The 13,549-nt window shown below is 38.3% G+C and overlaps 1 protein-coding gene across 1 annotated transcript; it reads left to right on the top strand.

Annotated features, from left to right (window-relative positions):
* Window positions 1-1,126: 1,126 nt before the first annotated feature.
* RAB2B (RAB2B, member RAS oncogene family) lies at window positions 1,127-11,294 on the top strand. The gene is given in 9 exon segments (XM_004391310.2): window positions 1,127-1,242; window position 1,334; window positions 7,731-7,809; window positions 8,016-8,111; window positions 9,386-9,450; window positions 9,453-9,490; window positions 10,073-10,141; window positions 11,189-11,256; window positions 11,258-11,294. Coding segments are annotated over 9 exon segments (558 nt in total). The 5' UTR covers window positions 1,127-1,137.
* The last annotated feature ends 2,255 nt before the right edge of the window (window positions 11,295-13,549 follow it).

Below are 13,549 nucleotides of genomic sequence, written 5' to 3' on the forward strand. Positions count from 1 at the left end.
CTAGGCTCGAAGGCAAAGGACCATAGACTCAGAGGACATCTACGTCAATTGGCACAACATAGTTCATAAAGACAAAGTTCTGCATCCTACTTTGGTGAGTAGCATCTGGGGTCTTAAAGTTTGTGAGTGGCCATCTAGCATACAATTATTGGTCACTTACCAGCCAGAGGAAAGGAGAGTGAAGAAAACCAAAGACTCAAGGGTGCAATTAATCCAAAGAACTAATGGACCACGCTAACCACAGCCCACACTACCCTGAGATCAGAAGAACTAGATGGTGTCCAGCTACCACTACCTACCACTCTGACTGGGATCACAACAGAGGGTTCCAGACAGAGCAGGAGAAAAAATTGTAGAACACAAAATCAAATTCACCAAAAAAGACCAACTTACTGGTCTGGCAGAGACTGGAGGAACTCTTGAGACTATGGCCCCAAGACATCCTTCTGACCTGGAACTGAAGCCATTCCCAGAGACCACCTTTCAGCCAAACCATAGACAGGCCCATAAAATAAACAATAACACCCAAAAGGAAAGTTCCTCAGAACAATCTATTATATGAGATTATAAGGGTAACATTTGCCCAAAAGCAAAGATGAGGAGGCAGGAAGAGGTAGCAATTCAGGAAGAAAGGAAATGGGGGAACCTAGGACGGAAATGGGGAGAGTGCTGACATGTTATGGGGAGTTATATCAATGTCATTGTCAAGCAACACTTTATCTACAAACTTTCAAATGGGAAACTAATTTCCTCTGTAAACTTTCACCTAATGCACAATTAAAAAGTTGGGAAAAAAAGTTACGAAATTAAATACTACCTAACTAAATTTCATTCTGCTGTACACAAGGTCACTATGAGTTGGAACTAACTTGACAGCACCTAACAACAACAAGAACATTGGTAGAAATTTATTCACCTTTGCTTATTTGATTTTTTAATTTATTTTATTCCCATGTCCATGTTTTGGTTGCAACTCCGAGGTCATTATCACTTAGAACACTTTTTTTTTTTTTAAGAAGGAAAATGAAGAAACTTCAAAGAACACAAATTAATTGGAGCAAATAGGCAACAGTGAATAGCTTAGTAGCACTGAGTACACATTAAAGAAGAGCACCTCACTCAACATGGGTGTTGTTAATGAGAATCACACTCTTTCTCTTGGTCTTCACTGACAGGTGTGGAGTTTGGGGCCCTATGGTCAACACTGATGGAAAACAAATCAAACTTCAAATCTGGGATATGGTGAGAGAGGACAGAATAATTTAGTCCCTGACCAAGATCCCAATATAACAGGAAAGGCTGATGCAGGGGGAAAGAGAGGGCTATGAGTGAGGGTGGGGCTAATTGTGGAGATGGGAGTAGAGAAGAGGAAAATCGAAGAGACTGGGAAGCTTTCGTTTTCATCTGTTACAGTTAAAATTAAGAATGCCATATCTTTGTACTTTTATTTTAAACTACCCAAGTAATATATGAGTTTCTTCTAGTAAAAATTAAATTAAAAAACAGAAGTTTATAGAGTAAAAAGTGAATGTCACCTTCCCACGCATAAACCCATTTCTCCCTTCCAATCTTGGTTGCTACTCTACCAGAGGAAATCGTGATTAACAATTCAGTGCATATGCTTTCAGACTATTTCTCTGCATTTAGATATATAAATACATACAAATAAACGGTAAAGGTTTTGTTTTAATTAGTTTTTACATGTATAGAATCATTGCAAAATAGACCCAGCTGTGTGACTTAGATTTTTTATTTAACAATCTCTGTATTTTGGAGGTCTTTCCATATCAGTACATACAGATCTACCTCATTCCTTTAACCACTTCATAGTGTTATGGAATGTCTGTACCATTATTTAACCATCCTCCCATTGACGGAAATTTGGGTTGTTTCCTATTTTTCACCATTGCAAAGCTTTATTCACATTTCTTATATAGTACATCTTTATGCAAATGTTTGAGAATTTCTGTGGAATTGTCTGCCCCAAAGTGGAAATCTTGGGTCAAAGGTTACGCGTATTTTAAAATTTGATAAGCATCCGAATCTGTTGGTGTCGAGTCAATTCTGACTCATAGCGACCCTACAGGACAAAGTACAACTGCCCATAGGGTTTCCAGGGAGCGGGTGATGGATTCGAACTGCTGACTTTTTGGTTAGCAGCTGAGCTCTTAACTGCGCCACCAGGGCTCCTTGAAAAGCACAGTACGGCCAAAATTTAGTCTGGCTTAGTGTAATTTTGCTTCATCCAGATAAACTGATTTCATGTGCATTATTTCATTTGATTTGTACCTTTCTTGCCCCTAAGGAAAATAATACTCCAGTCTCACTCTCTTTTATTTTATTTATTATCATTCTTTTTTCTTTTTTCCATTTCAGAAGGATGTCTTAGGGTAATAGTCTCAGGGGTTCCTCCAGTCTCTGTCAGACCAGTTTAAGTCTGGTCTTTTTTGTCAATTTGATTTTTTTTTAATTTTTCTTCCTCTCTGTCCAGGACTCTCTGTTGTGACCCCAGTCAGAGTGGGTGGTAGTGGTAGTTGGGCACTTCACTCTCTTTTTAGCTAAGAGGAGCTAGGAAATAGTTTCTAATATTCAGGCAAAATCTCTTCCTATTTTTATTTACTTCTTATCATTTTGATTTAATTTCTTCTCAGAACAGAACTAGACATTGTATTTACAAGCAATGCTGAAGTTATAGTTCCTCTTTTTCTTTTCTCCCTTTTCCCCTTCTCCCACCTCACCACCAACACACATAGATGTACTTTTCTTAAAAGTAGTCGTTTGCTGCTCTAGTGCCAGAGGTCTTTTTTTACAGAATCCTTTTCTGGTGGTTTTCAAGGTTGTTACCACTTTTGGGTACACTGATTAATCACACGCTCTTAACTAGGATAATATTCTCCTAGATTTGTTAATTGTATTTCTAATCATTTTAATAACATTTTGCCCTTCCATTTAGAATTTTCTTCTCACCATACTGAGGTGTCCTAATTATAGGAACATGACTCACATCTCTAACAGTGCTAGCACTAGCCAGATGCCTCTAAAACTTCCAAATTTGCCTCATTTAGCCACTTTTTTCCTCTAGACTTTTCCTCCAAATAAAGCCTAAGAGGTACCATTCTATGTCTGTTGCAAAGTTAAGTTCATTTATTTTTTAGACAACTGCCAGTTTTTCCCTTCTCCTCCCACAGTTTGGGCACAGGGGTTCTTTGTCACTATTATCCCTTTTCTTCAACCCAAGTAGACATTCAACTCTCCTTTTATTATCCCCTAATTTTTATATTTCCCACAAAGGGGGGTCTGCCCTCCTAATGAGGCCACGGGGCAAATTCTGTGTTGGTGACAAAGAGTGAAGCCTGTAGGTGTCAAGACTGGTATAAGCTAAATTCTTCCTCTTTAACTTAAACCTCTGCTATTCCAAAAATGGATTTTTTTCAAATTGTGCTTTAGATGAAGGTTTACAGAGTAAATTGATTTCTAATTAAACAGTTAATACTTATATTGTTTTGTGACAAAGGCTGCCAACCCTGCGGCATATCAGCACTCTTCTCGGCCTTAGGTTCCCTATTTCCGTTCATCCAGCTTGCCTGTCCCCTCCCACCTTTTCATCCTTGCCCCTGGGCTTGTGTGCCCATTTAGTCTCATACACATGGTTGAGCTACGTGTATATGGTTTGTTTAATGGGCCTGTCTAATCTTTGGCTGAAAGGTGAACCTCAGGATCAACTTGAGTACTGAGTTACAAGGGTATTGGGGGCCATACTCTCAAGGCAAAAATGGATGTTTTGATGGTAGGAGAAAAACTCAATGGGTGCCAGTTAGTGGTATGGTCATGATAATGAGACTATTTAAGTGTTGCCTTGCTAACTTTTTCTTTTTTTCCTTAAGTGGTAATATGAGACATGGTTGGATCAGAAGTACGGAAGTTGAGAGCCACTGCCCTGTTGACAGGATCCTCTAGAACCACATGGCCTGACAGTCACTTGTGATCCAACCAGCCTAGTTCTTGGTTTTTGCTTTCGAACTGTTTCCCGTATAAAGATATGTGTTCAAACTTTTCTTTTCCCCTTTAATACTTGTTTGTTTTGACATTGATCTTTGCTGAATCATAAAAAAGATACATCAGGTTTCAGAATACAGTGGTTTTCTATTTACTTTGAAAATTCTTAGAGATTTATACCTATAATCTTGCCTGCCACTCTCTGGGTAGAGCTGATCATTTCTCCCTTGCTGTCAACCATGATCTCTTGCGAATTCTTTACCCACCTTGGCTTCCCACTTTGTTGATGCATTCCTTTACTTAGTCCCAAAGCCATTCTATAATGAAAATGTTCAGGGATTAACATGATGGATATTTTTAAAGAGATCAAATTATTCAAAGTTGTTTCTTGTTGTCATCACTTTCCTAGCTATTGATAAGGATTTAGAGAGTTATATTACTTTTCATCTTTTTTCACTCAATATATATGGTTGCTCAAATAACCATGACAATGTAGAGGCATTGTGCTGTCAGTAATATAAAATATGGATCAAATAATCTCAAATTCCTTTACATTTTACTTTGGAAAGCATTTAGATTCTTAGGAAATGGGTGTATCTGACTTTCTAGGAATTCATTCTTCAAACTATGTCTTGAAATTATAATATCATGCTTCTACTTGGGAGAAATTAGAAAGCTGTTAATTTTCTTTATCAAACCTCCATCTTAGTTCTTTATTGCTTCGTATTTTATACTGGGGTTGGACAAGGATGCCTCAGACTGATACAGAACAGTCCAAGTTGAACCACCCTCTCCTTCTAGCTTACTGGCTCATAAACTTTGGTTCATGAACTAGACTCAGTTAAAGATGTAGAGTGATTTGATTTTAAAAAGCATTTTCTAGTTTCCCACTGGAGGTATTTTCAGCTGATAAAGTTAAATGCTGCCATGTGATTCAACTATTACTTGAGCATCCCTCAAACTTTCCCTTTTAGTGCCTGGTAAGCCCCAGAGGTAGAGTGGTGGGGAGGTATCATGGATTGAATTGTGTCCCCCAAAAATACCTGTCAACTTGGCTGGGTCATGATTCCCAGTATTGTATGATTGCGTACCATTTTGTAAACTGATGTGATTTCCTTACATGTTGTAAACTCTATCACAATGATGTAACAAGATGGATTAGCGGCAGTTATTCTGATGAGGTCTACAAGATTAGATGGTGTCTTAAACCAATCTCTTTTGAGATATAAAAGAGAAGTGAGCAGAGACCCATGGGGACTTCATACTACCAAGAAAGCAGTGCCAGGAGGAGAGCACATCCTTTGGACCTGAGGTTCCTGTGCTGAGATGCTCCCAGACCAAGGGAAGAGTGATACATCACAAGGACCTTTCTCCAGAGCAGAGAGAGAAAGCCTTCCCCTGGAGCTGATGCCTTGAATTTGGACTTGTAGCCTACTAGATTGTAAGAGAATAAATTTGTCTTTGTTAAAAGCCATCCACTTGTGGTATTTCTGTTATGGCAACACTAGATGACTAAGACAGGAGGCCAGGGATAGGGGTTGGGGAGAGCTTGCAAAAATAACAGAAAAGGAGAAAAAGTCAGAAAAAGATAAAAGTAAAACAGGACTCAAATCATGTAAAACATAATACTATTAGTGAATAAATATAAAATTTTAAGTGAGTTCTTGGAGGGAAAAGGTTTTTTTTTTAAATCTTAAAGCATTACTGGTATTATTAACAAAGGACTTTAGAATCATTTTTATTTTTAGATTCTGATGTTCTAACAGGTGTGCAATCCACAAGAACATTTGTCTGATTGTTGAAGAAAGAGATTCATGTATTGTTAGAAAAGTAACCTTGGAATTAGTGTACTGGAACTCTCTTTCCACCCACAAACCCTGATTTAAATTGTATGTCGTAATGACTAAGAAAACAAGCTTTTGTGCTAGGAAGTCCTAAGATTCTAAATTTAAATTATGGCTCTGGTGTTTGTAGGCTTTGTTATGGATTAAATTGTGTCCCTCCCCCCAAAGTGTGTATCAACTTGGTTAGTCCATGATGCCCAGTGTTGTGTGATTGTCCACCATGTTATCATCTGATGTGATTTTCCTATGTATTGTAAATCCTACCTGTATGAGGTTAATGAGGTGGGATTAGTGGCAGTTATGTTAATGAGGCAGAACTCAATCTACAAGATTAGGTTTTGTCTTAAATCAATCTCTTTTGAGATATAAAAGAGAGAAGTGAGCAGAGAGACATGGGGACCTCATACCACCAAGAAACAAGAGCCAGAATAGGGTGTCCTTTGGACCCAGGGTCCCTGCACTGAGAAGCTCCTCCACTGGGAAAGATTGATGACGAGGTCCTTCCCCTAGAGCCAACAGACAGAGAAAACCTTCCCGTGGAGCTGGCACTCTGAATTTGGATTTCTAGCCTACTAGACTTTGGCAGAATAAATTTCTCTTTGTTAAAGCCATCCACTTGTAGTATTTCTGTTATAGCAGCACTAGATAACTAAAACAGGCTTTATGATTTTTAGCCAGTTACTGAACTTGCCTCTTTGAGCTCCGTTTTCCCCATTGTGTAGGAACAATAGTAGCTGCCTCAGGGCTGCTAAGAGAACTTAAATGAGATAATATATGTAAGTGTCTCTTACAGTTCCTGACACATCATATATGCCAAAAAAAATATATTATTGCAGCATTATTATTATCAACACTATTATTTATTATTTATTACGCTATGAGAAAGTTCATTTATCTTCCCATGTTCGCATCTTAGTTTTCCCATCTGTAAAATATAAACAATAGTCTTCTTTCCCAACCTTTATGTAGGGGCGTGAGGATATATGATTTCAAAAATGTGAAAACTTTCCTAATAGGATAGAGTAGCTGCACAGGGTATTCATATTGTTTTTTAAAAGATGCTTTTGCTTTCCCTAAAGAAAAAAAAAAGAACTATTCCATCAAGAGTGCAAAAGTACCCAGTATGGGGGTATTAATAAATTGCTCTACTATAAACAAAATTTAATATCTTGGCCCTGTTGGAAATGACATTAGAGTGTGAACAGTTATTTTTTTAGGAAAACTTGATCCTGGGCCCTGGGCTTCTTTCCCTGTTTCTTATTCCTATTTGTTATGACAGGGTCCCAGCAAGGGACATCTAGATTTACTAGTGGAACACTAATGGTGAATTAGTAGCATATGACCAATTTAAATGCTTTTTATCTGACTAATTTTCTGCATCATCCCATTGGCATGAAACTTTCGTTAGACAGAGTACTGGCATTCTAAGTTAATTTTCCTTTTTATAGATAATGGAACAGGAACAGAAAGATTAATATGATGTATTTAATATCATGTTTGGGATTGAAAAGTACAACATATTCTGAGTTTCTAGTTCTATTTCCGGTTGTTCTCTCCTAGGGGATACTGGGAAATGTTTGGGAATGCCATTGATTGTCATACTGACTGTGGGGTGCTACTGGCATTTAGTGACTAGAAACCAGGGATGCTAAACATCGCACTTTGATGGATAATCTCACAGAAAGAATTGGCCCACCAAAAATATCAATAGCACTTCTATTGAAAAACATTGATTTCTGGGCTTTTCCCCGGGCAGCCATGTTTCCTTTCCCTAATTGAAGTTTTTTTTTAAGTTAAGTCCTTTGGTGTAGGATGGCATGTGATCAAGTCAGTTCTCTGGGAATAACCTGGTTTTGTTGGGATTTTTTGTTGCCATGTTGGTGGGAAAAGCTGGGCAAGAGTACTTCTGTTCTATCACCCATTTCTTCTACAGAGGAGCAACTAGAGCACTGCTCGTCTATGACATTACAAACTGAGTTAGATCTGTGAGTGGAAAGGAGAACCCCTGCTATGTTCTCTAAATCTTTCTTTTCTACCTATTGATTCTGTTGAGAATGTTAACTAGGAATGGCCTCTCTAATATTTTTCTTTATACACATAGATTTCCCTCCTTTTCCCATACATTTGGAGCTGCTTTGGCCTTTTGAAATGGGCCTCTCATCCACTCTTTTGCTGTAGGCATGAAACTTCCAACCACCTGACCTCATGGTTAGAGGATGCCCGGCTGTACTCCTGCTCCAACATGGTCATCATGCTGGTTGGGAATAAGAGGTAAAATTTTATTTGTGTGAATATAGGTGCCACGAGTCATTTGGTACTCTATGGACACCAAATCTCTTGATCCCCAAACTTTCTTAGTTTATAGTGCTCTTAGTATCTCAATAAATTTTTCTTGGCACCCATTGGCCAAAAGAAATATCTAACAATTTGGTTATTAAATAGTTAGATCTCAGTAACACAAGAAGTATTTTTGTCCTACCAATTTTGTAACTGAAAAATGAAAAACATAAAAGAAAAAATAATATTTTTATTTATAAAAGAAAAAATAATATTTTTATTTCATTGTTAAATAACCACGATTACTTACTAATGAGCTGTGTGTGTCTGTTGGGCACTGTGATCATTAAGGTTGTGTGTCAACTTGGCTGGGCCATGGTTCTCAATGGTTTGGCAGTTATGATGTAGTTTGGCAGCTGTATAATGATGTAATCACTTCCATGATAAGATCTGATATAATGTGATCACCTCCATGACGAGATCTACTGTGAGTAGCCAACCAGTTGAAAGGGAGTTTCCTTGAGGGTGTGGCCTGCATGCAATATAGGTGGACTTTCTGGCAAGGCTTGTGGGCTTTTTCTCACTCTGGATCCTGCAGCTGGCTCCTGTTCATCTGACCTTCACTTCTTGGGACTTGAGCTAACGGTTTACCTGCTGATCTTGGGATTTGTCAGCCTCCACAGCCTGTAAGCCAAGGCCTGTTGTCTAATCTGCCAATCTTGGGTTTGCCAGCCCTTGCAGCTATGTGAGTCAGGAGAAGCCTCCAGCCTGCCCATAGACTTGGGATTTTCCAGCCTCTACAACTGCATGAGCCATTTCCTTGATATAAATCTCTTTTTTTTTTCTCTCTCTCTCTATGTATGTATTTAGATATATAGATAAATAGATGCTTCACTGGTTTTGCTTCTCTAGAGAACCCAGCCTAAGACAGGCACTGCACAGCTTCTCAAATGAATCAAGATTTGGTGTGCTGATGTTGGGTATAGCTGGGGCTTGCCTAACCCCTTATAAACCTTTTTCTCTGTAATAGTAGTAAGGTAATAAGCTATTATTTTCAACCATGAAGCAGCTGTCATGAATCTGAAGAATATTTTCCAAGAGGCTACAGGAATCAGTAAACCTATACAAGAGAATGTCTATGTTTGTTTCTGTCACATTCTTAACTGATTAACTGGCAATTGAAACCATTATGGGATTCATTTAGAACTAGAATTTCCTCTTTCATTTGGATCTGTTTTTTAGTTTTCTCCCCAATTAATCTCTTGCAATGACCTAGAGTCCCACAGAGATGTGAAGAGAGAAGAAGCAGAGGCCTTTGCTCGGTAGCATGAACTTACATTATGGAGACCAAAACACCCTGCAATGTTGAAGAGGTACTCTTTGGAAAGAAGTGGAGAAAGGACTTCAGAGATTAAACCATTATCTTTGTTGTTTTATTCAGAATTCTCTTCGAAGAAATGAGTAAGGAAAGGATGTTGTAGGATTGTAGTGACCAGATAGCTTCCTTTAAGGGAATTGCTCCATTTCTTTTAACCCTGATTCCTAGGTTTTGCTTTGAGTAGTGTTAATTGGTAAGTGTGGATTTGATATCTCTATTAGTTGTAAATCAGTTTAGTTGGAGGGTCTAATGGGTTCTTCTGTAGCATTCCTAGGCCTGGTGTTGACTGTATCTTCATCAGTAACTAATGAAGAAGAGAGCATGTTTGTTTCATCTGCAGAGAATGCCAACCTAGGAACCCTAGGGTCAGCACCAGAATACCATATGATTCCTTTTTTCTTTTTAAAAAAATACTATCAAGGGCTTTTATAGGGATATTTGGGGGGCTTTCTGTATTTTTACCCCCTTCTTTTCCTTATTCACCATAGAAATTCAAATAGAAATGATATTTATATTCTCTTTTCCTCATTTCCCTACAAAAACTTGAGCCTGATAGTATGACTTATGTTTCCTTTAGGCCTTCATTAATACAGCCAAAGAAATATATAGGAAGATCAAGCAAGGTTTATTTGATGTCCACAGTGAGGTAAGAAAGGAGGCAGTTAACTTTCTGCATTCTGAACAAAACTAGAAGTTCACTAGAATGTAAACATTCCGTACCTAACATCATACTATTTGAAGCTATGGCAATTCAAACTTCACTTTTTATATATACATATATATATATATATATATATATAGGTACACAGAAACTTGTTGTCACTTTCTGATTTTTCTCAAGTCTGAGACTCAGAATGTGTAAAGAGATATTAGTTGATAATCTAAAAGTCTTATACAATGTGGAGGGTCTTCTTGACTTTAGTTTCTTATTCTAGAGCATGGGGTGCGGTATAATTCTTATTTGCGCAGCAGGACCATTTCTATAAAGCAAATTCTGGGAAAAAACTAAAAAGAACCACATGATACTATGTTGCTTCTACTCTTTTGCCTCCTCCTACACTTCTTACCTAATCACTCTTTAATTCTGCACATAGCTATGAATCTTAAAAAGCCGCTTCTAACATGAATGAACCTTGAAAACATTATGCTAAGTGAGATAAGTCAGTCACAAAAGGACAAATATTATATGATCCCATTTAAATGAAGAATCTAGAATAGGCAAGTATAGAGAGATCAAAGTGTATTAGTAGTTTCCAGGGGTGGGCGGCAGAGAGGGTGAAAGGAAGACAAGATGCTTAGGAGACACTGAGCTTCTGCTAAAGGTGATGGACAAATTCGAGAATGGTGATAGTTGAAAAACATGATGAACATATTTAACGTCACTGAAATGTACATGTGAAGATTGCTGAAATTGCAGATGTTTTGTTACATGTATATTTACTGCAATTAAAAAAGTAAACAAACAAAAAAGTCACTCACTTCTAGTCAACCATGAAACTTATAACACAGCCTGTTATTTTATCCTTAAGATCACAGAGTATTGTTCCACACCCATCTGGTTAGGGTACATGGTTACCTGCTAAGGTCATGTCTGCTTTAAAAAACGTAATTCATTATGTCTCCTTTTATCCCCATCCTTTCTCCCATTCACTTTGGCACTGAGGTGCAAACTATGGCCTCTTTTCTCTTACAGGCAAATGGTGTCAAAATTGGGCCTCAGCAGCCTAATTCAGCATCAGTGGGACCCTGCGCCTCTCAGCAGAGCTCGTGACTTAGAATACGACTCTGGCTGTTGCTAATCATCTGGCCTGAACTCTTTTTTTCTTCCTGGAACAGTCTCAGATCAGCAGGCTTAAACGAAGAGGTCTTGCTTGCTTTGGCTGAGAGAATCTTCTCTCCAAAGTGTGATGTTTTGCCTTTTCATTCAAAGACCAGGGAAGAATTTGGGCTCTTACTTACTGACCTGTCCTTCTTCAGGGACGTGAGCATTCCCTATAGATTAGGGCTTTTCTTATCCCCTATTTTAATTTCTAAAATGTTAGGATCAAAGCTAATTGCCACTGTAGTCCACAAATAAATTATTTTATAAGCATACACAATCTTCTCCCCAACAAGAATTAGTAACAAGGGTCAAGGATATTCTGCTTCATCACTTGAGAATGCTGGGATCTAGTGGCCTGTGGGTGATAGATCCTCTGCCTAGAAATTTCATTGAGTTTTTAACTTACTTGCCTTTAGGGGTCCGAGTGCCACTTCTTGAGAGTTCTTCCAGAAGGCATTTCCTTCTACCTGAACTGCTGAAAGATGCTGAGTACTTCTGTAGACCATCCCATTTCTAGTTTCTGTCCCTTAGAGTGACTACAAAACATTTGAGACAGTGAGATGGTTCTGGATCTATGAACACCTATCATTAACTGAAGAAAATATTCTTCCACTGCTTATTTTGTTTTAGGGACCAGACCTAACACCGTAGTGTCTTTCACCAAATAGACCCCCACAATTGCATCATACTCACTTACTAGACAATTTAGACTTTCTAGTCTAACCAAGCTAATCTTATTACTAGACATGACATATTTATTCCCACTTCCATGCCTTTGCATACACCTTACTCTCTGCTAACATTATACTCAAAGTCCGAAACTTTTTCCTTCAGGAAGCCTTCTGTGACTGACTTAGGGACTTCCAGCAATTATTGACATAGTACCCCTTAGCCCCTTAGCTTTTTCGTGCCATTTATATTTATTTGTATTAATGCTGTTTTGTAAATATGTTTTATAGTTGTTTTATGTGTAGGATCTGTCTCCCTATATAGTTTGTAAGCTCCTGTCATCCTTTGAATTTTGTAAAACCTCCCTTCCCCCCACCATTCCTTCCCAGTGCCCAGTGCTATACTCATTATGTGATCATTGAATTTGACTGACTGACTTAAAGACTTAGAACAAGTTTATTTTATATTTCAGAGGAAACAAAAGGCCTTAGAGTCATCCCTTTGATAGCTCTGTTTCAATCTCTTCCATCTGCTTACCCTAGGTCATATATTTCTCTTTTCCTTCTTCTCTTCCACTCTTCCTATGATCTCTGCCTCCATTTCATGCAGCATACATTAAGGCTGCCTGTTTCCAAGCAGTTCAACATAAGTGGATACTTACCCAGCCATTCTCCTTTTCAAGAGCATGTAATACTATCCTACCCAAATTTGTTTTTTCTTCACTCCTCACGTGGCCTTCTGGGTCAGTTGTTTATCTTCTTGCCTTGATTTCTCATTCTGTCCCACAACGCTGAGGTCTCATGAATTTTTCTAACATTTTTGTTGTTAATGAATTTTTTCATTACTAAATGTATACATGTATCCATGCTGCTGATATATATGTGTCATTTCTTTCTTTTAACAGTTTTTTTTTTTAATTGTGCTTTAGGTGAAAGTTTACAGCTCAAGTTAACTTCTCATACAAAAATCTATAGACATATTGTTATGTGACATTGGTCGCAATCCCTATAACGTGACAGCACACTTCCCCTTTCCACTCTGGGTTTCTTGTGTCCATTCAACCAGTTCCTGTCCCTTCCTGCCTTCTCATAACCAGTTTCTGTTCCTTCCTGCCTTCTCATTTTGCGTCTGGACAGGAGCCAGCCATTTGGTCTCGTGTATCTGCTTGAACTAAGAAGCACACTCTACATGAGTATTATTTTATGTTTTATAGTCCAGTCTAATCTTTGTCTGAAGAGTGGGCTTTAGGAATGGTTTTAGTTCTGGGTTAACAGAGCTTCCGCAGGTCATGGCTTTAAGGGTTCCTCCAGTCTGTCAGACCATTAAGTCTAATCTTTTTACATGAATTTGAGTTCTGTACTTTTTTCCTGCTCCATCAGGGACTGTCTGTTGTGTTCTCTGTCAGGGCGGTCATTGATGGTAGCCAGGCACCATCTAGTTCTTCCGGTCTCATGTTGATTAAGTCTCTGGTTTATGTGGCCCTTTTGTCTCTTGGGCTAATATTTTCCTTGTGTCTTTGGTGTTCTTCATTCTCCTTTGCTTCAGGTGGGTTGGGACCAATTG

Source organism: Trichechus manatus, unplaced genomic scaffold (genome assembly GCF_000243295.1).
Source record: "Trichechus manatus latirostris isolate Lorelei unplaced genomic scaffold, TriManLat1.0 scaffold00273, whole genome shotgun sequence".
Taxonomy (NCBI): domain Eukaryota; kingdom Metazoa; phylum Chordata; class Mammalia; order Sirenia; family Trichechidae; genus Trichechus; species Trichechus manatus.